This window comes from Blennius ocellaris (assembly GCF_963422515.1).
Source record: "Blennius ocellaris genome assembly, chromosome: 6".
In the NCBI taxonomy this organism is placed as follows: Eukaryota; Metazoa; Chordata; class Actinopteri; order Blenniiformes; family Blenniidae; genus Blennius; species Blennius ocellaris.
The window spans coordinates 25,326,529-25,353,917 of record NC_137655.1 but is presented as its reverse complement, the minus strand read 5'-3'; the positions used below and the strand labels follow the sequence as shown (position 1 = coordinate 25,353,917).

At 45.1% G+C, this 27,389-nt stretch overlaps 2 protein-coding genes across 3 annotated transcripts in view; one reads left to right on the top strand and one right to left on the bottom strand.

Annotated features, from left to right (window-relative positions):
- cryl1 (crystallin, lambda 1) overlaps positions 1 to 4,688 on the bottom strand; it is a 32,491-nt gene extending 27,803 nt beyond the window's left edge. The window contains exons 1-2 of the mRNA XM_080498648.1: positions 4,574 to 4,688; positions 3,753 to 3,860 (exon numbers count right to left, since the gene is read on the bottom strand). Of these exons, the coding sequence (XP_080354774.1) occupies positions 3,753 to 3,860; positions 4,574 to 4,614 (149 nt within the window). The 5' untranslated portion in view covers positions 4,615 to 4,688. The remainder of the gene's footprint in view (positions 1 to 3,752; positions 3,861 to 4,573) is intronic.
- Positions 4,689 to 5,108: 420 nt separating this feature from the next.
- The window catches only part of ift88 (intraflagellar transport 88 homolog), a 33,791-nt gene continuing 11,510 nt past the window's right edge, over positions 5,109 to 27,389 (top strand). For both annotated transcript variants that reach the window (XM_080498631.1, XM_080498632.1), the window contains exons 1-21: positions 5,109 to 5,220; positions 5,955 to 6,017; positions 6,143 to 6,202; positions 6,436 to 6,483; positions 6,649 to 6,712; positions 6,883 to 6,952; positions 7,352 to 7,442; positions 8,429 to 8,533; positions 9,100 to 9,202; positions 9,806 to 10,152; positions 11,428 to 11,498; positions 12,216 to 12,302; positions 12,405 to 12,504; positions 13,524 to 13,610; positions 13,840 to 14,026; positions 16,303 to 16,411; positions 19,873 to 20,023; positions 20,099 to 20,214; positions 24,423 to 24,475; positions 24,567 to 24,644; positions 24,744 to 24,850. In XM_080498631.1, the coding sequence (XP_080354757.1) occupies positions 5,146 to 5,220; positions 5,955 to 6,017; positions 6,143 to 6,202; positions 6,436 to 6,483; positions 6,649 to 6,712; positions 6,883 to 6,952; positions 7,352 to 7,442; positions 8,429 to 8,533; positions 9,100 to 9,202; positions 9,806 to 10,152; positions 11,428 to 11,498; positions 12,216 to 12,302; positions 12,405 to 12,504; positions 13,524 to 13,610; positions 13,840 to 14,026; positions 16,303 to 16,411; positions 19,873 to 20,023; positions 20,099 to 20,214; positions 24,423 to 24,475; positions 24,567 to 24,644; positions 24,744 to 24,850 (2,172 nt within the window). In that variant the 5' untranslated portion in view covers positions 5,109 to 5,145. The remainder of the gene's footprint in view (positions 5,221 to 5,954; positions 6,018 to 6,142; positions 6,203 to 6,435; positions 6,484 to 6,648; positions 6,713 to 6,882; positions 6,953 to 7,351; positions 7,443 to 8,428; positions 8,534 to 9,099; positions 9,203 to 9,805; positions 10,153 to 11,427; positions 11,499 to 12,215; positions 12,303 to 12,404; positions 12,505 to 13,523; positions 13,611 to 13,839; positions 14,027 to 16,302; positions 16,412 to 19,872; positions 20,024 to 20,098; positions 20,215 to 24,422; positions 24,476 to 24,566; positions 24,645 to 24,743; positions 24,851 to 27,389) is intronic.

The window sequence follows — 27,389 nt, the reverse complement described above, 5'->3', positions numbered from 1 at the left end:
AGAGAATCTGGTCATTTTTCAAAATAAAAGATTGTTCAGACTCAGATAATAAATACAACGGAAATAATTAATTATTTCTTGGGCGGCCCGGTACCAATTGACCGGTACCGGTCCGCGGCCCCCCCCCCCGGGGGTTGGGGACCGGTACCGGTCCGCGGCCCCCCTGGGGGTTGGGGACCGGTACCGGTCCGCGGCCCCCCCGGGGGTTGGGGACGGCTGCTGTAAAGCACCAGGTCCACTGGCACAGAGCAGCCCCGGAGCTCCACACCGTGTTGTTGGGGTTAAAGGTCTTTCTCCTCCAAACTCACTGGGCCTCGTGAACAAACTGCTCCACCTTTGTTCCATCTGACCACAGAACTTTCCTCCACAGGTTCTTCTCTTCATCCATGTGATCAGCAGCACACGGTCACATGTTCAGTTGTTTCATAATAAATTCCGAAAAGAACCAAACTTCATGAATGTTTTTGTGACAAAGAAGTATTGTAGTGGTGTCCCAGTCACTCCATCACAGGAAAGTAAGAGTTGTAGAAATGACTGGAAGCTCAAGACGGCCATGACGTTAAGTTCTTTACAAGTGTATGTAAACTTTTGACCACAACTGGACTTGTACTGAAAGTTTTCTACATGGACTCACCACCAACCATGACAGTAACTAGAAGATATAGAAGAGCAATCAGGCTGTTTATGTTTAATTCCTCATGTGTGACGAAGCATTTGATTTGGGGTTTTCTCTGCCTCTGCTTTGCCACTTCAACTGCCTCTGGAGACGTCGTTCTACTGACCTGTAAAGAACAAGCTTTGAACGAGGCGTCTTAGGAGGCTTTTCCACCGGAAAGAACCAGGTTCTGGTTCAGAACCAGGACCAGACTGAGCACCAGGTCTTTGTCTTTCCTCCACCAAAGTGGTGCTAAACAGGAGCTAACCTGGTGCCACGCTTCTTTTCTGGACCAGAGAGGAACCAGACCAGGGTCAGACTCGTCATCAGGTGGGGGCGGAGTTACCTCTGGAGTTATCTCTGGAGTTACCTCTGGAGTTATCTCTGGAGTTACCTCTGGAGTTATCTCTGGAGTTACCTCTGGAGTTACCACTGGAGTTATCTCTGGAGCTATCACTGGAGTTATCTCTGGAGTTATCTCTGGAGTTACCTCTGGAGTTACCTCTGGAGTTACCTCTGGAGTTATCTCTGGAGTTACATCTGGAGTTACATCTGGAGTTACATCTGGAGTTACCTCTGGAGTTATCTCTGGAGCTATCTCTGGAGCTATCTCTGGAGTTATCTCTGGAGTTATCTCTGGAGTTACCTCTGGAGTTACCTCTGGAGTTACCTCTGGAGCTATCTCTGGAGTTACCTCTGGAGTTACCTCTGGAGTTACCTCTGGAGCTATCTCTGGAGTTACCTCTGGAGTTACCTCTGGAGTCACCTCTGGAGTCACCTCTGGAGTCACGTCTGGAGTTACCACTGGAGCTATCTCTGGAGTTATCTCTGGAGTTATCTCTGGAGTTACCTCTTGAGTTATCTCTGGAGTTATCTCTGGAGTTATCTCTGGAGTTATCACTGGAGTTATCTCTGGAGTTATCTCTGGAGTTATCTCTGGAGTTATCTCTGGAGTTACCTCTGGAGTTACCACTGGAGTTACCTCTGGAGTTATCTCTGGAGTTATCTCTGGAGTTATCTCTGGAGTTATCTCTGGAGTTACCTCTGGAGTTATCTCTGGAGTTATCTCTGGAGTTATCTCTGGAGTTATCTCTGGAGTTATCTCTGGAGTTATCTGGAGTTATCTCTGGAGTTATCACTACTCCGAGGGGGAAGAGAGGTTAAACTGGCTTTCTGAAATCTACAGTGAACACTGAGCCCCGGAGAGGTTATAGAGAAAAAATAATAACATGTGGGAACGATGTGATCAGTCTTCCCTGAAGTTAATAATAGGAGGAACGAGGTCATTTAATCTGTGATCGCAGGGCCGTGGCTCTCTAGATGCAGAGCTGCAGACGCTGAGTGATATATAATTTACAATTTAGGGCTTTTCCACCAGAAAGAACCAGGAGCTGCTTCACTTCAGGTCTTGTTTGACTTTTGACTGCAGACTGAGGTCTGCATGAGGCGGCGTTGCTCGCTATGAGACTCCAATTAATAGTTTCTAACAGAACTTTATAATGAAACCAGACTTTTGGTTCATCAGCAACTAAAAAACAAACTACAAACTACTGTAAATGAAAGCTGGATTATTTTAACAATAAAATTAGTCTTTTAATGTCTTCATGAGAAAGAGAACTTTAATCAGCGAGTGTTTACGTAGGTTTCCATTATAAACAGCTGTAGAGCTGCTTTCTATCATTCTACACCTCCGTTCCTCGTTCTATCATTCTACACCTCCATTCCTCGTTCTATCATTCTACACCTCCGTTCCTCGTTCTATCATTCTATACCTCCGTTCCTCGTTCTATCATTCTATACCTCCGTTCCTCATTCTATCATTCTACACCTCTGTTCCTCGTTCTATCATTCTACACCTCCGTTCCTCGTTCTATCATTCTACACCTCCATTCCTCGTTCTATCATTCTATACCTCCATTCCTCGTTCTATCATTCTTCACCTCCATTCCTCGTTCTATCATTCTTCACCTCCATTCCTCGTTCTATCATTCTACACCTCCATTCCTCGTTCTATCATTCTATACCTCCATTCCTCGTTCTATCATTCTTCACCGCCATTCCTCGTTCTATCATTCTACACCTCCATTCCTCGTTCTATCATTCTATACCTCCATTCCTCGTTCTATCATTCTTCACCTCCATTCCTCGTTCTATCATTCTACACCTCCATTCCTCGTTCTATCATTCTACACCTCCATTCCTCGTTCTATCATTCTACACCTCCATTCTTCCTGATGTTGAAGCTTTTGATTCAGACACGTCTAGAAATAAAGTGAAAGGAGCAGAAATTCACTCCGTAATGCCCACATGGTGAAAAATAACCTCCAAACTCATTCACATGTTTTTTCTCTCTTCTCTCACTTTTTGCACGTCGCAGGTATTGAAGAAATGTGCTGAGTGGACGTTAAGTATTAAGAACAATCGAAAAGCAGCTGCTGTACTGTAAAGCTCTCTCTCTCTCTCTCTCTCTCTCTCTCTCTCTCTCTCTCTCTCTCTCTCTCTCTCTTCTCTCTCTCCTCTCTCTCTCTCTCTCTCTCTCTCTCTCTCTCTCTCTCTCTCTCTCTCTCTCTCTCTCTCTCTCTCTCTCTCTCTCTCACTCTCTCTCTCTCTCTCTCTCTCTCTCTCTCTCTCTCTCTCTCTCTCTCTCTCTCTCTCTCTCTCTCTCTCTCTCTCTCTCTCTCTCTCTCTCTCTCTCTCTCTCTCTCTCTCAACAGAAGTGAATAAACACCAATAGAGCGACAGGAGACTCAATGTTTTCTGTCTCTTTGGTCTGAAGGTTCAGGACAGACTAGATGGACCATGAAGACAGTCTGTCTCCTGGTTCTTCTATGAGCGCCGTCAGCGCTGATCAGTGACGTATGACGTTTTGGAGTGACGTAATGACGTAGCTCTCACTTGGCTCTGTTAACGGTGGGAAAAGAATACGGTTCTTTGGCGGTGCTCAATTAAATATTTATATATTAGTAGGAAGCTTAAATCTTTACATGTGAGCAGTCTATAATGTAATTTTTATATTTTTATATAGGACTATGAGTCCACATGTCATGGAAGACAGCACTGATTTAAATGATCCTACATCCTGTAGGGTCCTACAGACCTGATCTCTGTGACGGCCTTGGCAGACTGTCCTGGTTGGTTGTCATAGATTTTCACCCTGTAGCCTCCACTGGCAAACACCATGGCCCAGGACCGGCCGATCAGCCCACTGCAACACAGTTCACAAAGGATGGATAGGAGTCAGCAGAAGTCATGTTATATTGGAGGTTTGCAATGCGTTCAGCTCCTTGTCACACAATCTGCCGCTCACAGTTGAATTCTGCTGACGAGGTTCCTTTTCCTGTCAACAACTATGTTTTCCTCTGGAGTTACACAAGTCAACAGGTACGATTATAAAATCCTGCAGAAGGAACTGAGTGAGTAAACACAAACAGACAACCAGGATGAAATTAGGAGTATATGCGTGACTCTCAGCGAAAATGTTTATTATTAACTTTCCAGGTTCATCAGAGGTCACTTCAATACACATCAACATGTCGCTGAAGGAAACACGAGAAGGAAAAGAATAGTATCATGGATTAATATGGTGGTAGAACTAAATACCAGTCCGAGTAACGCGTTATCTGAAAGGCGTAAAGAAAACCTGGAGGACCGGAGATACACTGACTGACATGCAAGGCACCGTGCGCGTGCATGCAGCATGGCCCTTTAAATGCTGACCATGCCACTAAATCATACATCTGCTGATCTGAAACTCAAACACTTAAATGATAAGAACAAGAAACCATCAGTGTATAACAACACAAACACAACTTTGATTACAGCTTCTGTTCACAGCTGCTGATATATATCTATATATATACATAAACATATAAAGAGCACCTGGCTGGAAACGTCACCACCTTCACCTGGTCTCCTTACCTGCCGACCACAGCGATCACGTTCACGTCACACGCGCTCATGTTGAGTCTCTCAGTCGACTTCACTCACTCTCAGGCTGCCTCACGCCACTACCGCTTCAGACGATGCCCCGCCCCCTTCGGAGTCACGCTGAGAGGACAGTACGGTAGCCCAGGCGGGCCAAAATACAATAGAACATGACAGCGCTCGCGGATGTTCGCTGCAAAAAAAAAGAAGCAAATTTTTAGAACGAATTACCTCATATCATTTTGTGTGGGAAGCTGATTTTTCCTTCGGTTTTTTTTGTTTTTGTTTTTTTTACTATTTCATCGCCTTGAGATGAACGACAACAGCGAGGTTGTGGCTTCGTCCTGTATCATAGCAACGGATGGACTCCGCTTAAACCAATCCGGTGTCGGCTCAACAATGATTGACGTCCCATTAGCCAATCAGAGGCTCCGAAGGCAACCAATTCCGCCCATGCCGCATTGAATTGTGGGATAGAAACCTAAAGCGACAACAAGCGCCTTCTCCCCTCCGTGTTTGATCTAAAAATCACAGTTTTCTCAGGCTGCTTTACTGAAGTCAGAGAAATGGAAAACGTGCACCTGGCGGGGGAAGACGACGATCTTTACTCGGGTTATAATAACCCGACGCTCGACGCCGAGGTGAGTTTAGCCTCGTAAGCTAACATCACACGGGTAAAATGTTTCTCCACAGTCCAGATGCAGCCGCTCGAAGTGAACATGTTCTTATTTAGGTGTGACTGTGAGAGGATGAGCGGCTGTCTGTGTTGTGATGGAGATCTCCAGAGTTCTCAGGGTTTCCAGAGTTCTCAGGATCTCCAGAGTTCTCAGGGTCTCCACAGTTCTCAGGATCTCCACAGTTCTCAGGATCTCCACAGTTCTCAGGATCTCTAGAGTTCTCAGGATCTCCACAGTTCTCAGGATCTCCACAGTTCTCAGGATCTGTAGAGTTCTCAGGATCTCCACAGTTCTCAGGGTCTCCAGAATTCTCAGGATCTCCAGAGTCCCCCTCGTGATGATCAGTCACATGGATACTAGAACTGAGACGACCTGGTCCCCCTCAGACGTTCCTCAATTCCAAGGGTCTTACAAATGCAGTGAAAGACAAAATTCCACCTTCACATACAAAACAACGTTGGGGATAGAGACTGATATTCATACGTTCACCAACATATATAAAACATACTGATTCCATATTGAAGTCTAGTTGCCATCAAGGACATCAGGCACTAAACAACGTGACTTTGCTAAAGAATCTGTACTCTGTCTGTCAAAATGTTTAATTTGACTGCATTGTGATGCTTTGGCAACATCTTTTGAAGTTTATTGAAATGCATTGCACTGAAAATTAGAACTGGCTGTTGTCCCATTGGCAGGATCTGGAAAATGATGTTGGCTTCCAGCAAGTTGTGCAGACGAGTCACGGAAGAAGACCTCCGGTATGTAGTAATGTTGTATTGAGTGTTTGTGTGTAGAGTAAAATATCTACATTGTGCATAGTAAAGAATGGTGCTAGGTGAGGTGAATTAATACTTTTATATCTATCATACCTTGAACTGTCTAGATGACGGCCAAATTCCTTGGTACCACCACCGGAACTCGAGCTTTGGCTACTTCCTTTGGGGTAAGTAGGATGAGACACTTTGGACGATTTGATTATTAAAAAATTTATGAAAACTGTTTTAGAATTTTTTATGAGAACACCAAACTTATTTTTCAGTTCTGCCAGATCAACTTCAGTTTGAGTTCTGGTAGAAAAAAATACTTGAAATAAAAATGTTGCACAGAATAAATGTTGACCTGTAATTTCAATGAAATATTCAGTCTTCTTACTCTTTACTTTCCTGTTTCACAAAGTCTCGGATGGCCACTTCCACGGCCAGACCAATGACTGGAGCTGTGCAGGTGAGGGACATGATATTATTATTTGTTTGTGTTTCGTGGTTTTAGGTTTGTGTTTTTATCATCCCCATGGCTTCTCACAAAAATGGCTTGTTTTTGTGCTTGTTATCACTGTAAATCTTACATTTTTAAAACTGTAATCCTCAATATTCTCTTTATATTTGACAGGATGGAGCAGCTCGGCCAATGACGGCTGTCACAGCTGCAGGTTACTCCTCCTTCATGACCCGCGGTGAGCATCAAGCTATTCATCTTGAAAGGACGTCCTCACATAGAGACTTTATGATGCAATCACTTTTTTTCATTTGTGCTTTGGTAAAACGTGCATATTTGTCTTCTTTCTAAGACCTTCTTCATTTACATGTATTGCTGCCATGACAAGTGACACGTTTGTCTTATCAGGCTCTAATTTTGACCCTCTGGGTCAGTCCAGAGGACCTGCACCCCCGCTTGAGGCCAAGAACGAAGACACGTGAGTTGTTTTCATATAACTGGTGTCGTTCATCGTGACGGAAAAGACCAGTCCACAGAAGTGTTTAGATGGTGGCCAAGCTAAAGTTATAATTAGGACTTTAAAATAAAAGGAATAAGCAAGAACGTATCAGAAAATAATTCTTTCCCAGTTTAACTAAAAATATACATTTGTCTTGGTAGAAAAAACTTGTATTTATTTATTACATTTTTTTTTAATCTCAAAATCTTTAGTCGTGTGCATGACTTTGCTCATACGAGTGTTGATTTTAGGCCCAACTGTGATAAGGTGTAAAAGTTGCTGTTATTGTCCCTTTCTGTTGTTTTTCTGTTTCTAATCATTAACAGGAGGAGATCCCACACATTCATAGAGTCACTTCTCATGTTTGGCGTCTTGTAGGCCTGAAGAGAAGATCAAGACCCTGGAGAAGAAAGTGGTGGCGCTGTTGGAAGAGAGCGCCATGGCGCACAGCAAAGGAGCCTCCCAGCTGGTCAGCTGCCCTTCAACTTCTGTACTGTGGTGGACCGTGATGCTGTACAACCTGACTTCAACTTCTGTACTGTGGTGGACCGTGATGCTGTACAACCTGACTTCAACTTCTGTACTGTGGTGGACCGTGATGCTGTACAACCTGACTTCAACTTCTGTACTGTGGTGGACCGTGATGCTGTACAACCTGACTTCAACTTCTGTACTGTGGTGGACCGTGATGCTGTACAACCTGACTTCAACTTCTGTACTGTGGTGGACCGTGATGCTGTACAACCTGACTTCAACTTCTGTACTGTGGTGGACCGTGACGCTGTACAACCTGACTTCAACTTCTGTACTGTGGTGGACCGTGATGCTGTACAACCTGACTTCAACTTCTGTACTGTGGTGGACCGTGATGCTGTACAACCTGACTTCAACTTCTGTACTGTGGTGGACCGTGACGCTGTACAACCTGACTTCAACTTCTGTACTGTGGTGGACCGTGACGCTGTACAACCTGACTTCAACTTCTGTACTGTGGTGGACCGTGATGCTGTACAACCTGACTTCAACTTCTGTACTGTGGTGGACCGTGATGCTGTACAACCTGACTTCAACTTCTGTACTGTGGTGGACCGTGATGCTGTACAACCTGACTTCAACTTCTGTACTGTGGTGGACCGTGATGCTGTACAACCTGACTTCAACTTCTGTACTGTGGTGGACCGTGATGCTGTACAACCTGACTTCAACTTCTGTACTGTGGTGGACCGTGATGCTGTACAACCTGACTTTATCCTCTGGAACCTTTAACACAGGTTTACCAGCCCAGCTGCTTGTAACTCAACTCACTGAGCCACAGAAATATTGCAGCAGTTTGCTGAAGCTTGAAAGTGATTTCTCATGGAACCATGTTGAACAAAGCATTTCTAACTTCTACTGTGGTTTGTTGTGACCTTGTGACCATTTGGTCACTGCTGGTTGTGTTGGACGTTTCTTCAGGCCCTTGAAAAGGCTAAAGAGGCGGGGAGGAAGGAGCGGGCGCTGGCCAGGCAACGAGAACAATCCGGAAACTCTGAGCAAATCTGTTTGGACCTTACATATTCCGTAAGTCTGTCTAAATAGTTGTTTCAAGTCTGTACGTGCTTCTAATCTGCCTTGTGTTTTTATTGTGTTGTTGTTAATTTGCTGTGGTCTCTTCACCCTGTGGTCGCCGTCCTCCTCCCTGCCTCGTTCTCTCCAACGTTTCCTCTCAGCTGCTTTCAACAACCTTCAATAACAGATCACACTGTTTCTTGTTGGACCCACAGAAGGGAGAACTTTTCTTTTCCTTGTTAATAACACAGTGAATATTTCATGATGTTCTCCAGGCACTTCATCCTCACACGTTTACTGGCTCAAGAGAGAACAAAATATCTGACACAAAAGTATTCCATCATTGAATGTGTGTTTGTTTTCTTCACATTCATTCAGTCATTCACACTTGAAGACAAATGGTTTCATGTCAGCAGGAGAGAAATGTCTTGCAGGCAGCTGGACGAGCTCAGCGACGCTCAACCTCCTTTATCTAAAACACATTACAGCTGACGGCGGTTCACTTCATCACTCTGTTGCCTTTTTTTACAGTTTATTGCAGGAATATTGAATTATTGTTTTTCTCCACTTCCTACCAGGTTCTGCTCAACCTGGCCAACCAGTATGAGAACAATGAGATGTTCCCTGAGGCTCTGAACACCTACCAGGCCATCGTGAACAACAAGATGTTCAGTAACGCAGGTGAGCAGGCCACTTTACTTCCTGTCCTTTCAAGTGTTTACACTCCTCCGCCTCTCACACATGCTTTCTCATCTTTGGGTTTTTGGCAGTAAATGAATTTAATTGCTGACACAGCACATTTCCAGAAACAGAAGCGGATCTTAAAGGTCATCAATAGTACATGTTTTGTCAGGATATTCCTCTTGATTCTACCACCAGTGCAGGAAAGGTCATGAAATAATACAAAGATATATCTATACATCAAAATTGATAGATTTCCTTTTCCAGTAAAAATTCTTGATAGCAATAACAAAACAAACAGAAACACATACAACAAATAATACTGACAATAACAAGGCACATCTTGCACTGTACAATCAAAGTGGCCCTCGGCTGCATAGACTGATGGGTCTCAACCGTTACCTGTCATTCTTGTGTGTTAGGAGGTTTGGCTGTTTTCCAATGTCTCAAAAGAATCCAGCAGGAATCAGTCCGACCAGAAGGACAGAGAATTCACCTTCTGGTGTATTTGGAGGTTGAGTGTGTCCCTGCAGACCCAGCAGGATGGTTTCACGGCTGTATTAACACATTATTGTGTGTCTTTCCATCAAACTGCTTTTTTAGGTCGTCTGAAAGTCAACATGGGAAACATCTACTTCAAGCAGAAGAACTACCCCAAAGCCCTCAAGTTCTACAGAATGGCGCTGGATCAGATCTCCAACGCTCACAAGGAGATCCGGATGAAGATCATGCAGAACATCGGCGTGGTGTTCGTCCAGATGGGCCAGTACTCCGACGCCATCACGTCCTACGAGCACATCATGAGTGAGAGTCCCAACGTCCACGCCGGCTTCAACCTCATCCTCTGCTACTACGCCATCGGGGACAAAGAGATGATCAAGAAGGCCTTACAGAAGCTCATCTCTGTGCCTCTGCAAATCGACGATGAAGACAAGTATCTCCCCTCCAATGTGAGAACTTCACTGATAACATTCAGTGATCGGGATTTCTCAATTCGGTCATTTTATTCTATTTGCAAAATACTTACATGTTCTTATAACGATCTTGTAAGATTATTAATTTCTATGCTTCCAGTGCAGTATTGCCATGATGTAACTTTGTTTGGGAATATTTCAGAACGCAATGAAGTCATTTTCTGTCTTTCAGCAGGAAGACTGAGACCATTTGAGTTTTCAAAGATACTCAGCTTATTAATGATTCACCTTGAAGTTCTGCTACTGACTGAAGTTTCCATTAGCAGGCGGTTAAACCTTGTTGTCTTTCAGGACGACTCCACTTAAACCTTGTTGTCTTTCAGGACGACTCCAGTTAAACCATGTTGTCTTTCAGGACGACTCCAGTTAAACCATGTTGTCTTTCAGGACGACTCCAGTTAAACCTTGTTGTCTTTCAGGACGACTCCAGTTAAACCTTGTTGTCTTTCAGGACGACTCCAGTTAAACCTTGTTGTCTTTCAGGACGACTCCGGTTAAACCTTGTTGTCTTTCAGGACGACTCCGGTTAAACCTTGTTGTCTTTCAGGACGACTCCAGTTAAACCTTGTTGTCTTTCAGGACGACTCCAGTTAAACCTTGTTGTCTTTCAGGACGACTCCAGTTAAACCTTGTTGTCTTTCAGGACGACTCCGGTTAAACCTTGTTGTCTTTCAGGACGACTCCGGTTAAACCTTGTTGTCTTTCAGGACGACTCCAGTTAAACCTTGTTGTCTTTCAGGACGACTCCAGTTAAACCTTGTTGTCTTTCAGGACGACTCCAGTTAAACCTTGTTGTCTTTCAGGACGACTCCAGTTAAACCTTGTTGTCTTTCAGGACGACTCCGGTTAAACCTTGTTGTCTTTCAGGACGACTCCAGTTAAACCTTGTTGTCTTTCAGGACGACTCCAGTTAAACCTTGTTGTCTTTCAGGACGACTCCGGTTAAACCTTGTTGTCTTTCAGGACGACTCCAGTTAAACCTTGTTGTCTTTCAGGACGACTCCAGTTAAACCTTGTTGTCTTTCAGGACGACTCCAGTTAAACCTTGTTCTCTTTCAGGACGACTCCGGTTAAACCTTGTTGTCTTTCAGGACGACTCCAGTTAAACCTTGTTGTCTTTCAGGACGACTCCGGTTAAACCTTGTTGTCTTTCAGGACGACTCCAGTTAAACCTTGTTCTCTTTCAGGACGACTCCAGTTAAACCTTGTTGTCTTTCAGGACGACTCCAGTTAAACCTTGTTGTCTTTCAGGACGACTCCGGCACCAACATGGTGACTGAGGCCATTAAGAACGACACTCTTCACCAGATGGAGAGAGACCTGTAAGGAAAACCTTCATCCTGTCAAACACTTTACATCACAAACCCATGAGCCTTGTCCCGTCCCGTCCCGTCCCGTCCCGTCCCTTCCCGTCTCGTCCCGTCCCGCCCCGTCCCGTCTCGTCCCTTCCCGTCCGCCCCGTCCCGTCTCGTCTCGTCCCTTCCCGTCCCGTCCCGTCTCGTCTCGTCCCTTCCCGTCCCGTCCCGTCCCTTCCCTTCCCGTCTCGCCCCGTCTCGTCTCGTCCCGTCCCGTCCCGTCTCGTCTCATCCCTTCCCGTCCCGTCCCGTCCCTTCCCGCCTCGTCTCGTCCCTTCCCGTCTCGCCCCGTCCCGTCTCGTCCCGTCCCGTCCCGTCCCGTCCCGTCTCGTCCCGTCCCGCCCCGTCCCGTCCCTTCCCGTCCCGTCCCGTCCTGTCCCGTCTCGTCCCGTCCCGCCCCGTCCCATCCCACCTCGTCCCGTCCCGTCCCTTCTCGTCTCGTCCCGTCTCGTCTCGTCCCGTCCCTTCCCGTCTCGCCCCGTCCCGTCTCGTCTCGTCCCTTCCCGTCCCGTCCCGTCCCGTCCCTTCCCTTCCCGTCTCGCCCCGTCCCGTCCCGTCCCGTCCCTTCCCGCCTCGTCCCGTCCCGTCCCGTCTCGTCTCGCCTCGTCCCGTCTCGTCTCGTCTTGTGACAATCAGCTTCTGACTCTTGGTTCGATCATCTTTGTTTCCTTTCTGCTGTGACAGAAAACTGCAGGCGGAGAAGTACATCATGTCGGCAGCGAAGCTCATCGCTCCAGCCATTGAGACGTCTTTTGCTACTGGACTGGACTGGTTTGTTGTACTTCAGTGTATTTCTCTGTACAGCTGCAGTGTATTTTGGACGAGAAGTTTCACACAATGCATCGAGGTCATTCACTGGTTGTGACGCTTCAGGTGTGTGGACATGGTGAAGAGCTCTCAGTATGTTGAACTGGCCAACGACTTGGAGATCAACAAAGCCATCACTTACCTGAAAGAGAAGGACTTCAACCAGGTGAGTGTGTCTCACCAGCAGGAAGGTCAATATCACGCTAATGTTCTTCATCGTTTCATCAAAAGTCACAAACTTAACAAAGGACCTTCATAATATCAAGCTTGCTGGAGGAAGTTTCCTCCTGAAGCTCCAGACCCACGATATGGATGTTGTTCATGTTTGTTGTTGTTTACAAAGTGCATGTAAGCAGTTGTGAATAAGTGCTCTCTCCCTTCAACTCTGTCTTTGTTGACCTTTTTTTCCCCTCCATCTTTTTTTTTTTTAAATAATATTGCACAACGATTGGCCGGTGATGTTCATACTTGACAGTGTTTTCCTGCTCAGGCTGTTTTAAACAGACTCAGTGTTTCTCATCGGCCCATTCTCTCTTGCTTTTGTCTCGTTTCCTCCCGTCTGCATGCCTAAGGTTGAGGTATGTGTGTCTTCTGTTTCCATGTTCACATTTACATTGACTTTGTTACTTTCCACTATGAAATATCACTGTTTATGCATGTAGGGTTTTTTTCTCCAAATGTTGGTATTGTCACTATAATTTAATATACAGGTCATGTATTAAATAATTAAACTGTGCTGGTGGTTTAGAGACAGCCGAGGTGGTGTACCCAGCATTTGTTTACCGAGTAGCTGGTAGTTTGTTGACATACGAACATTCAAGATGATCACAAAATAACCCTAACCCTCCTGTTTATAATGCTCTTAAAGTGACATAACAACCAGGCTATGGTCAGTTTTGTTTTGTAGGAGGTGATAAATACTTTTGTTCAAGGTGGGTTATTCTATTATGCTTATTATTGACCAATTTACTTACTATTTTTCAGTGTTAATCTTTGCTGGTCTCTTTCTGGCCAAAGCGTTCAGTTGTGTCACTTATTGAACATTTTCTAGTTGTTACCAACAGAGAAAATGAGAACTCGACCAGCGATGACCATTGTCTTTACAGTGTAAAATGAGCTGAAGGGACGTTCTGTCACTCGATCACTGTGGAGTGTTAACCTGACGGTACTTCACTCTGTCATCAGGCTAAAGAAATCCTGAAAACCTTTGAGAAGAAGGACAGCAGAGTGAAGAGCGCTGCAGCCACAGACCTGTCTGCCCTGTACTTTCTGGTGAGAGCTCTAATAGCAAAACATTCACTGTGAGACACCAGAGTCACTCAGGAAACTTTATGTATACAGTGCTTTTCACAGACAATGGTCACAAAGTGCTTCACAACAGTAGGCATATCTAAAACACCAAACATGTGAGGAGTCTTTCTAGAATAATCTTTCTAGAATACAGTCAAATGTTAGTAGTTCTCCCTAACAGCTCCTCCAACCTTTCCTTTGATCTTTGTAGGAAAAAGACTACGACCTGGCTGACCGATATGCTAATCTGGCCATGAGCGACGATCGCTACAACCCCGCAGCGCTGACCAACAAGGGCAACGCAGTGTTCTTTAAGAACGACCATGAAAAGGCTGCAGAGTTCTACAAGGAAGCTCTGAGGAATGATTCCTGCTGCACCGAGGCTCTTTATAACCTGGGTACTGTCTGCTTCTTCTCATCATCACGTCACAGTAGTCACTGTGCAGTTTGTCATTAATGCCAAAGTGACATTGACAGCAAATATTAAAAGGAAGCTTTGATCTCAGACCAAAGAGACAATAAGGAGTGACACAGTGGTTCAAAGGGCAGGTCTGATGTTGAGTCTTGCTGCTGTTAGTAAAGGTTTCATGGTTATTGTTGTCATGCCGACAGCATTTCTACTATACTACAATGTATTGATGGACCACTGGGGGGGCGCTGCTGCTCCAGTGGAGTGCTTGAGTGTTTGAGGTGCAGCGCTGGCCTCCGGCCACACGGGGGGGGTGGTGAGCAGTCCGGACATGCACAGTTCAAGCAGAAGTGGAAACACTTCTAAACTGTTCTACTGCAGTAAAACCACACGTTTCTTGATCAAATCTGACTCAAGTAGTCTGAAAGTAAAGAAGTAAGACGGAGCTCATATAAAATGTACTCGGAGTAAAAGTTACATCGTTACTTTTTTGGCAGCAGGAGAATGGTCTCTAATGAGAAGTGCAAGAAATTGAATGTGATTTAAATCCTCTGCCTCTCGGCCTTCAGCTGCACAATAATGCTGTTTCCTTTCTTGCACTTGAAGCCAAAGTGGCCCCTATATATATATATATATATATATATATATATATATATATATATATATATATATATATATATATATATATATATATATATATATATATATATATATATATATATATATATATATATATAATTTTTCTAGTTCAACTTCGGCAGAAGTAGAAGGAGGTTTCACTTTGCGCTTCATCCGTACCACCGAAGTCCACCTTTACTGAGACGTTAGCGGCAGTTTGGTTTCCTCCCTGTCAGTCACTGCAGGATTTCCACAATATTTGTCATTTCATCATTTTATTGTCTAAATATTTACTCAGTAATAGATGATTGAAAATGTAGTGGAGTAAAATTCTTAAAAAAAAACAACTTACATAAATAAAAGTAAAATTACAGAGTTTGAAAATTACTTTAGAAAGTAGAAATACACAAAAAAACGACTCAATTACATTAATGTAAGTACCATATTTTCGCAATATAAGGCACACCTACATCAATTGACATAATTTACAACTTTGTTCATGTATAAGGCACACCGCATTATAAGGTGCATGCAATAGACCAGTGGTCAGCAACCTTTATAGCTCAAAGCCATTAGGTTACATTTTCCACTGATTCTAACACCCAGAGAGGTGCACACACATTATTTTGATAGTCCTACCTGCAGCCTATGCCAGGAGGACACTACACACAAAACCTTCTTCACTTACAACTACCGGTAATAAACTAAACTACATGAACTAAGCAACAAAAACACAACACAACACAATTACTACCGACACCACAAACCAAATATAACCCCCAATAATTGCATTTAAAACACCACAAACAGCTGCAATGAATTATGGGAGTTTCTATCGGCTGCACTGAGGAGCTCAGGATGTCCCATCATGCCTTGCAGCGACAAATTCATGTTTTGTGTTGTTGGAGGTTATTGTGGGTTGTTGTTGGGCTTGGTGTTGTGTTGATTGTGTTTATGTGTTTTTGTTCCCCAGTTTAGGGAGTCATTATTCCATCTAGTTTATTTTGGTTTGTTAGAATGTTGGTGTGCAACCATGAGTGATGAATGTGTTGTGTGGAGTGTCGTCCGCTCTGAAGATCTGGTTGCGAAGTTAGAGTTGTCAAAATAAAAGCTTCTGGTTGTTCAGCTGTCAAATAGCAGTCTCGAGTAGAGCAATTCTTCCATATATAAGGCGCACCGGGTGATAAGGCGCACTGGCAGCTTTTGAGAGAATTTGAGGTATTTAGGTGTGGAAAATACGGTAAAGGTAGTTCGTTACTTTCCACCTCTGGGTGCAATACATAAACTTTAGCAAATATCTTACTACATGTATGATTAAGAACAAAAAAATGTGAATCCCAGGATGAATATAGAAGGTAATGATGATCCAAAGTGTTTTAATTTGAAATGTGAGCTTCAGAACCAGAGTCAGAGACCGAAGGTAACCTCTTGTTATGTTCACTTATGTAGAAATAACATGAAGATGTTCTTTATGGAACAAGAACAACAGTTAGAAGGTTCCAACAACAACAATAATACAAATGTAACTTTATTGATACGTGAATAAAAAGTTTAAACAGATGCTTCTGTGGTCTGGAGCCCTGAAACCCTGGACGAGTACGGTGATCAGTCCACCTCTGACTTCACTTCCTGTTGAACTTGTTCCAGGTTTAACTTACAAGAGACTGAACCGTCTGAAGGAAGCTCTGGACTGCTTCCTGAAGCTCCACGCTATCCTGAGGAACAGTCCTCAAGTCCTGTGCCAGCTGGCCGCCCTGTATCCTAACGCCGTGTCACACCCAGTTCACACTACCAGAACAGTGTCACACCCAGTTCACATTACCATTACCAGAACACAGTGTCACACCCAGTTCACACTACCATTACCAGAACAGTGACACACCCAGTTCACACTACCATTACCAGAACAGTGTCACACCCAGTTCACACTACCATTACCAGAACAGTGTCACACCCAGTTCACACTACCATTACCAGAACAGTGTCACACCCAGTTCACACTACCAGAACAGTGTCACACCCAGTTCACACTACCATTACCAGAACAGTGTCACACCCAGTTCACATTACCATTACCAGAACAGTGTCACACCCAGTTCACACTACCATTACCAGAACAGTGTCACACCCAGTTCACACTACCATTACCAGAACAGTGTCACACCCAGTTCACATTACCATTACCAGAACAGTGTCACACCCAGTTCACATTACCAGAACAGTGTCACACCCAGTTCACACTACCAGAACAGTGTCACACCCAGTTCACACTACCATTACCAGAACAGTGTCACACCCAGTTCACACTACCATTACCAGAACAGTGTCACACCCAGTTCATATTACCAGAACACAGTGTCACACCCAGTTCACATTACCATTACCAGAACAGTGTCACACCCAGTTCACATTACCAGAACACAGTGTCACACCCAGTTCACATTACCATTACCAGAACAGTGTCACACCCAGTTCACATTACCATTACCAGAACAGTGTCACACCCAGTTCACATTACCATTACCAGAACAGTGTCACACCCAGTTCACATTACCATTACCAGAACACAGTGTCACACCCAGTTCCCATTACCATTACCAGAACAGTGTCACACCCAGTTCACACTACCATTACCAGAACAGTGTCACACCCAGTTCACACTACCATTACCAGAACAGTGTCACACCCAGTTCACATTACCAGAACACAGTGTCACACCCAGTTCACATTACCATTACCAGAACAGTGTCACACCCAGTTCACATTACCAGAACACAGTGTCACACCCAGTTCACATTACCAGAACACAGTGTCACTCCCAGTTCACACTACCATTACCAGAACAGTGTCACACCCAGTTCACATTACCATTACCAGAATAGTGTCACACCCAGTTCACATTACCATTACCAGAACACAGTGTCACACCCAGTTCACACTACCATTACCAGAACAGTGACACACCCAGTTCACACTACCATTACCAGAACAGTGTCACACCCAGTTCACACTACCATTACCAGAACAGTGTCACACCCAGTTCACACTACCATTACCAGAACAGTGTCACACCCAGTTCACACTACCAGAACAGTGTCACACCCAGTTCACACTACCATTACCAGAACAGTGTCACACCCAGTTCACATTACCATTACCAGAACAGTGTCACACCCAGTTCACACTACCATTACCAGAACAGTGTCACACCCAGTTCACACTACCATTACCAGAACAGTGTCACACCCAGTTCACATTACCATTACCAGAACAGTGTCACACCCAGTTCACATTACCAGAACAGTGTCACACCCAGTTCACATTACCAGAACAGTGTCACACCCAGTTCACACTACCAGAACAGTGTCACACCCAGTTCACACTACCATTACCAGAACAGTGTCACACCCAGTTCACACTACCATTACCAGAACAGTGTCACACCCAGTTCACATTACCAGAACACAGTGTCACACCCAGTTCACATTACCATTACCAGAACAGTGTCACACCCAGTTCACATTACCAGAACACAGTGTCACACCCAGTTCACATTACCATTACCAGAACAGTGTCACACCCAGTTCACATTACCATTACCAGAACAGTGTCACACCCAGTTCACATTACCAGAACACAGTGTCACACCCAGTTCACATTACCATTACCAGAACAGTGTCACACCCAGTTCACATTACCATTACCAGAACAGTGTCACACCCAGTTCACATTACCATTACCAGAACACAGTGTCACACCCAGTTCCCATTACCATTACCAGAACAGTGTCACACCCAGTTCACACTACCATTACCAGAACAGTGTCACACCCAGTTCACACTACCATTACCAGAACAGTGTCACACCCAGTTCACATTACCAGAACACAGTGTCACACCCAGTTCACATTACCATTACCAGAACAGTGTCACACCCAGTTCACATTACCAGAACACAGTGTCACACCCAGTTCACACTACCATTACCAGAACAGTGTCACACCCAGTTCACATTACCATTACCAGAATAGTGTCACACCCAGTTCACATTACCAGAACACAGTGTCACACCCAGTTCACACTACCATTACCAGAACAGTGTCACACCCAGTTCACACTACCATTACCAGAACAGTGTCACACCCAGTTCACACTGCCATTACCAGAACAGTGTCACACCCAGTTCACACTACCATTACCAGAACAGTGTCACACCCAGTTCACATTACCATTACCAGAACACAGTGTCACACCCAGTTCACATTACCATTACCAGAACAGTGTCACACCCAGTTCACATTACCATTACCAGAACAGTGTCACACCCAGTTCACATTACCATTACCAGAACACAGTGTCACACCCAGTTCCCATTACCATTACCAGAACAGTGTCACACCCAGTTCACACTACCATTACCAGAACAGTGTCACACCCAGTTCACACTACCATTACCAGAACAGTGTCACACCCAGTTCACATTACCAGAACACAGTGTCACACCCAGTTCACATTACCATTACCAGAACAGTGTCACACCCAGTTCACATTACCAGAACACAGTGTCACACCCAGTTCACATTACCAGAACACAGTGTCACACCCAGTTCACACTACCATTACCAGAACAGTGTCACACCCAGTTCACATTACCATTACCAGAACAGTGTCACACCCAGTTCACATTACCAGAACACAGTGTCACACCCAGTTCACATTACCATTACCAGAACAGTGTCACACCCAGTTCACATTACCATTACCAGAACAGTGTCACACCCAGTTCACATTACCATTACCAGAACACAGTGTCACACCCAGTTCCCATTACCATTACCAGAACAGTGTCACACCCAGTTCACACTACCATTACCAGAACAGTGTCACACCCAGTTCACACTACCATTACCAGAACAGTGTCACACCCAGTTCACATTACCAGAACACAGTGTCACACCCAGTTCACATTACCATTACCAGAACAGTGTCACACCCAGTTCACATTACCAGAACACAGTGTCACACCCAGTTCACATTACCAGAACACAGTGTCACACCCAGTTCACACTACCATTACCAGAACAGTGTCACACCCAGTTCACATTACCATTACCAGAACAGTGTCACACCCAGTTCACATTACCAGAACACAGTGTCACACCCAGTTCACACTACCAGTTCAGACTAGCTCCGGTGACCTTTGACACGTTGGTCTCAGGTATGAGCTGGCGGAGGATCCCCAGCAGGCCATTGATTGGCTGATGAAGGTCATCAGTGTGACGCCCACTGACCCCCACGTCCTGGCCAAGCTGGGAGAGCTGCACGACGGCGAGGGAGACAAATCCCAGGCCTTCCAGTACTACTACGAGGTATGACGACCATACGCGCTTGTGCTTGGAAACATTTTGCTGAATGTGTTGGCCTGGTCGTCTGGCGCTCATCAGTCCTTCAGGTATTTCCCCTCCAACATTGACGTCATGGAGTGGCTCGGGGCGTACTACATCGAGACGCAGTTCTGTGAGAAGGCCATCCAGTACTTTGACAGAGCCACACTCATACAGTAAGTCCTGACCCACAACCACACGTCTGCATGGATATACACTGTCTGTACTGTCTGTACTGTCTGTACTGTCTGTGCTGTCTGTACTGTCTGTACTGTCTGTACTGTCTGTACTGCCTGTACTGTCTGTACTGTCTGTGCTGTCTGTACTGCCTGTACTGTCTGTACTGTCTGTACTGTCTGTACTGCCTGTACTGTCTGTACTGTCTGTGCTGTCTGTACTGCCTGTACTGCCTGTACTGTCTGTACTGTCTGTGCTGTCTGTACTGTCTGTACTGTCTGTACTGCCTGTACTGTCTGTACTGTCTGTGCTGTCTGTACTGCCTGTACTGCCTGTACTGTCTGTACTGTCTGTACTGTCTGTACTGCCTGTACTGTCTGTACTGTCTGTACTGCCTGTGCTGTCTGTACTGTCTGTGCTGTCTGTACTGCCTGTACTGTCTGTACTGTCTGTACTGCCTGTACTGTCTGTACTGTCTGTGCTGTCTGTACTGTCTGTACTGCCTGTACTGCTTCGTCTGCATGACTATACACTGTACTGTCTGTACTGCCTGTACTGCTTCGTCTGCATGACTATACACTGTACTGTCTGTACTGCCTGTACTGTCTGCACTGTCTGTGCTGTCTGTACTGCCTATACTGCCTGTGCTGTCTGTACTGTCTGTGCTGTCTGTACTGTCTGTGCTGTCTGCACTGTCTGTGCTGTCTGTACTGTCTGTACTGTCTGTACTGTCTGTACTGCCTGTACTGCCTGTACTGCTTCGTCTGCATGACTATACACTGTACTGTCTGTACTGCCTGTACTGCCTGTGCTGTCTGTACTGTCTGCACTGTCTGTGCTGTCTGTACTGCCTATACTGCCTGTACTGTCTGTGCTGTCTGTACTGTCTGTGCTGTCTGTACTGTCTGTACTGTCTGTGCTGTCTGTGCTGTCTGTACTGTCTCCACTGTCTGTACTGTCTGTACTGTCTGTGCTGTCTGCACTGTCTGTACTGTCTGTACTGCCTGTACTGCCTGTGCTGTCTGTACTGTCTGTGCTGTCTGTACTGTCTGTACTGCCTATACTGCCTGTGCTGTCTGTGCTGTCTGTACTGTCTGTGCTGTCTGTACTGTCTGTGCTGCCTGTACTGTCTGTACTGCTGCAGCCGCTCAGGAGGGAAAGGAGGGAATCCCCCAAAGCCCCCAGACTGGAATCAGGGACCGTTTCACCATCACACGGAAATACTGATCACTACACCGCTATATATATGTATATATATATGTATATGTATATATATACTTCATTGAGCCTGGAGTAAATTGAAATTGTCTGCCACTCTTACATTCACAAATTGAAACAGTAAAATGTAATTGTGAAGAAAGATCAAACCCACGAATAACATCAAACACTTAAAACAGCATGTTTACCAGAATACAGAGGTTACAGACACGAGTAACACTAAAACCTTGATATTTAGATAAGAATACTCGAAACAACAGACATGACTTTACCAATAGATGTGTTTCCATCAGCTGCTGCTGGAGGAACAAACATTAACTCCTCAGTCTGAAAACACACGGCCGGATTCAACTCAGTTCAACTTTATTTATACAGTGCAGAGTACAACAAAGGGCTTTCAGGGCAGTTCCAGAGAAAAGCCTCTGAGCCACTGGAGCTGAAACATCTGTGGAGAAGAAGGAACCTTGTTTTTCTAGGAAGAAACCTGCAGAACCAGGTTGTCCTGTTCCTGCTGAGAGGACAGAACAGAGAGACCCGCAGGTGTTTATCAGCCGGTTCTCTGAGCAGATGTTCTGCCTGGACACAGCTGGAGTCCGGAGAACCCTGAGGAAGGTGAACATCTGGACAGCAGCAGATCCAGACAACAAACCAGGAAAGCTGCTGAGGTTCTCAGTTTAACACCGAACCAGAAGAACACCACCTCCTCCGTCAGGGACCACTGCCTGGTGCTCTGCTCCAGACCTCCACCCACATTGGACCTGCACCAGGCTCTGCTCCAGACCTCCACCCACATTGGACCTGCACCAGGATCTGCTCCAGACCTCCACCCACATTGGACCTGCACCAGGCTCTGCTCCAGACCTCCACCCACATTGGACCTGCACCAGGCTCTGCTCCAGACCTCCACCCACATTGGACCTGCACCAGGCTCTGCTCCAGACCTCCACCCACATTGGACCTGCACCAGGCTCTGCTCCAGACCTCCACCCACATTGGACCTGCACAAGGCTTTGCTCCAGACCTCCACCCACATTGGACCTGCACCAGGCTTTGCCCCCCAGCTGCTCCTCCGTCACCTCCTGGAACAGAAAAACACTCCTGGGTGCATTCAGTTTCTCCACCTTCAACACCGTCACCCCACCAGCTGATCACTGCCCCCCTTGGTTTCAGCACACTGCTGCCAGACCCAACATCTGGCCTACAGAGAGGAGGTGAAACATCTGGCCTACAGAGAGGAGGGGAAACATCTGGTTTACAGAGAGGAGGGGAAACATCTGGCCTACAGAGAGGAGGTGAAACATCTGGCCTACAGAGAGGAGGGGAAACATCTGGCCTACAGAGAGGAGGGGAAACATCTGGCCTACAGAGAGGAGGGGAAACATCTGGCCTACAGAGAGGAGGGGAAACATCTGGTTTACAGAGAGGAGGGGAAACATCTGGCCTACAGAGAGGAGGTGAAACATCTGGCCTACAGAGAGGAGGTGAAACATCTGGTTTACAGAGAGGAGGTGACACATCTGGCCTACAGAGAGGAGGTGAAACATCTGGCTTACAGAGAGGAGGTGAAACATCTGGCCTACATAGAGGAGGTGAAACATCTGGCCTACATAGAGGAGGTGAAACATCTGGTTTACAGAGAGGAGGTGAAACATCTGGCTTACAGAGAGGAGGTGAAACATCTGGTTTACAGAGAGGAGATGAAACATCTTGTTTACAGAGAGGAGGTGAAACATCTGGCTTACAGAGAGGAGGTGAAACATCTGGTTTACAGAGAGGAGGTGAAACATTTGGTTTACAGAGAGGAGGTGAAACATCTGGCTTACAGAGAGGAGGTGAAACATTTGGTTTACAGAGAGGAGGTGAAACATCTGGCTTACAGAGAGGAGGAGAAACATCTGGTTTACATAGAGGAGGTGAAACATCTGGCCTACATAGAGGAGGTGAAACATCTGGTTTACAGAGAGGAGGTGAAACATTTGGTTTACAGAGAGGAGATGAAACATCTGGTTTACAGAGAGGAGATGAAACATCTTGTTTACAGAGAGGAGGTGAAACATCTGGCTTACAGAGAGGAGGTGAAACATCTGGTTTACAGAGAGGAGGTGAAACATTTGGTTTACAGAGAGGAGGTGAAACATCTGGCTTACAGAGAGGAGGTGAAACATTTGGTTTACAGAGAGGAGGTGAAACATCTGGCTTACAGAGAGGAGGAGAAACATCTGGTTTACAGAGAGAAGGTGAAACATTTGGTTTACAGAGAGGAGGTGAAACATCTGGCCTAGTGAGAGGAGGTGAAACATCTGGCTTAGAGAGACCACCTCCTGGTGGTCGGGGCCTGTAGCGCCTCCTGGTGGTCGGGGCCTGTAGCGCCTCCTGGTGGTCGGGGCCTGTAGCGCCTCCTGGTGGTCGGGGCCTGTAGCGCCTCCTGGTGGTCGGGGTACTACAAGACAGGGACAGCAGAGAAAATGATCAGAACTTCGCTTCCTCTCATCCAGAAGCTTATAAAGGAAACATCTTGAAATGGATTATGCAATACAAATACATGAATTTTTTATTTCTTTTTGCAAATGTTATTTATTAGGTTTTTTTCAACAACATAAAAATACAATCACACATATGAATTAAATAGAATTATTGGCTAAGATAATGGAAGAAATAAATGGTATAAGTAGAAAAATACCTGACAAACACTCTAATCCTCAAAGAAATGATTAAAAAAACAAGGAGCAAAAGGAACTGCTGGGCCTGAGCCATCGCAACCAACACAATTCACTCTTGATGGAAGTTGGATTGATAAATAAAGTCTGTCTGTTACACCAGCAGCTTCCTTATGCAGCGTGTCAGTCTTGCTTGCATCACCCAGAAAATATCAAAGACATTACGTCATTTTATTATGTCTGTCTGGCTGATCAAGTGACAGCAGCTCTGCAGTAAAAGTCCTTTTCTGAGTTCCCCGAGTCGCTGAGTTTCTTTGTGCTGTGTTCCTCAGGCCCAGCCAGGTGAAGTGGCAACTCATGGTGGCGAGCTGCTACAGGAGAAGTGGTGAGAAAAACACTTGTTTTCACTGGATTAAGAAAGAAATACACATTCATACAACCTGAATTACTGTTCCAACTTCCCTTCTTCACCACAGGAAACTACCAGAAAGCCTTGGAGACCTATAAAGACATTCACCGCAAGTTTCCAGAAAATGTGGAATGCAAGTTATTGTGTTTGTTTCACAAGTTTGAAGAAATCTCCTGACCGAAAGCAGATGATCCCTTCGTGAGAGTGCAAAGAAATAAAGGAGTTGTGTGTGTTGATGTTTCAGGCCTGCGTTTCCTGGTGAGGCTGTGCACAGACATGGGCCTGAAGGAAGTCCAGGAATACGCCACCAAGCTGAAGAAGATGGAGAAGAAGAAGGAGATCAGAGAACAGGTATTGCTGTCGCACATGTTAAGATTTCTTTGTTTATGGAACTGAATGAGTCGCTGGGTGATCAGCAGCTTTTGTTGGACGTACGTTGGAATCAAACAGGACGTAGAGGAAACGGGCAGCAAGCGAGAACTGCACACATTAAACAACCCACTCGTGTTTTCTGCTGATTCGTCTCCTTCACCCGATGCTTTATTACAGAGATAATAGAATAATGGAGATTTGAGTAAGACTGCCAACGCATTAGAACTCGAGCAAACGCCAGACTGTAACTGCCAGACTCCAATACCCTGTGTTCTGCAGACACATTTTAATTTGGTATTTATCATTGTCGTGGTTTTAATATCAGCCTATGAGGGTAAATACAAGGTTACTGCAAGTGTTGGAACATAGAACTAACTCATGGCTGGTACAAAATCATACATTTATCTAATTGAGCTTAATGTGTGATTTAAAACCACCAAACCACTAAACTTGGAGGGCCAGTTCAGTTTAAGAATCTGAGCTTTAAAAGGCCCTAAACAGTTAAGATGACTCAGATCTTGTCTCTGACTGTCGCTGGTCACAAGATAATATCTGCCCTAAAACCGACTGACGCTTTGAAGTCAGAACATCATTTCATAATTGCTGTTTTGCCACAAGTCACCTGACCTGTATTAAAAAGCTTTGAACAAAAAATCTTTTTTAATTGTAGTGTAAAACATTCTCTGCTGTGCTGAATGTAGAAAATCTAATCACTCCAATTGTTCATTGTTTCCCTCCTACGGCCCCTGATTTGACATTAGAGCATTTACATACAAACCAGAACTAGCAGACGGATTATGAGGTCTAGAAAATTCAGAAACACCAGAAAGCAGTGCAAGACAGTTATATATCTGGAGTTTATTCTACTCATGCACCAGTACAGAGACAACATGAGGATAAACACTCAGTGGATATGGAGAAACTCAGAAAGAACTCAATCACTGCACATTTCTTGAAAATTCTAGAGCCAAAAATAAAATGAACCCAAGATTCCTCCTAATATGATTTATGTTTAATTAAATGTAATTATGTGATGTGGTTTAACAACACTAAACTTTCTGCTGCAGCTTATGTGAACATACTGGGAGGTTAATAACTGTAAGTTGATATAAGTACATTCTGTCTGTCAGCAAGACATTCACACACTGAGACGTTCATTTAAAGTTCTAATGTCATGATTGCTGAGGAACATTTATGCTTTAGTGTTTGATAGAACGTTCTGACGTTTCATGACACGTCCTGTTTCCTGGGAGTGTGTGTGTGTGTGTGTGTGTGTGTGTGTGTGTGTGTGTGTGTGTGTGTGTGTGTGTGTGTGAGTAGTTTCTGTACATCTGTCCACCAGCAGCCTGACCAGCAGTAAAATAGGCATTTTTAATAATACTTTGTTTTAAGTTTTCTTTTTGATCTAAAGCTTAAAGAGGTCATATTATTCAGCTTTTCTTCTCTTCCTCGTGGTCTCATTGCTCCACAAACCTCCTATTCTAAGTTTCCAGCTCCTCCTTGATCCTCCTCCATTAGAATATTGATCCTAGGAGCTGCATCCAGAATCTGCTGTGTCTGTGTGAGCTGGACTGGCTCCGCCCACACACACGCCCATCTATGGGAAGAAGAGGATGAACTTCCTCTCGTGGTGCCATGTGCCAGAGCAGAGCTGGCTGATTGTGGGAGGAGTCAAAGGTGGAGGAGCCTATCTTGATTGTGATTGGCTGAACCCCCGATGACATCATATAGGGTTTGATTTCTGATTGGCTGCTTGGAGCAACACACTTTTTAAAACCTGGAACAACCAGGGAGAGAGAGAGAGATTTTCTACACTTCTGGGGACGATTAGTACTGCTGGAGAACCTTTAGGAAGTGGTTCCAGGTATAAAGACAGTCAGTACTGCTGGAGAACCTTTAGGAAGTGGTTCCAGGTATAAAGACGGTCAGTTCTGCTGGAGAACCTTTAGGAAGTGGTTCCAGGTATAAAGACGGTCAGTACTGCTGGAGAACCTTTAGGAAGTGGTTCCAGGTATAAAGACGGTCAGTACTGCTGGAGAACCTTTAGGAAGTGGTTCCAGGTATAAAGACAGTCAGTACTGCTGGAGAACCTTTAGGAAGTGGTTCCAGGTATAAAGACGGTCAGTTCTGCTGGAGAACCTTTAGGAAGTGGTTCCAGGTATAAAGACGGTCAGTACTGCTGGAGAACCTTTAGGAAGTGGTTCCAGGTATAAAGACGGTCAGTACTGCTGGAGAACCTTTAGGAAGTGGTTCCAGGTATAAAGACGGTCAGTACTGCTGGAGAACCTTTAGGAAGTGGTTCCAGGTATAAAGACGGTCAGTACTGCTGGAGAACCTTTAGGAAGTGGTTCCAGGTATAAAGACGGTCAGTACTGCTGGAGAACCTTTAGGAAGTGGTTCCAGGTATAAAGACGGTCAGTACTGCTGGAGAACCTTTAGGAAGTGGTTCCAGGTATAAAGACGGTCAGTACTGCTGGAGAACCTTCAGGAAGTGGTTCCAGGTATAAAGACGGTCAGT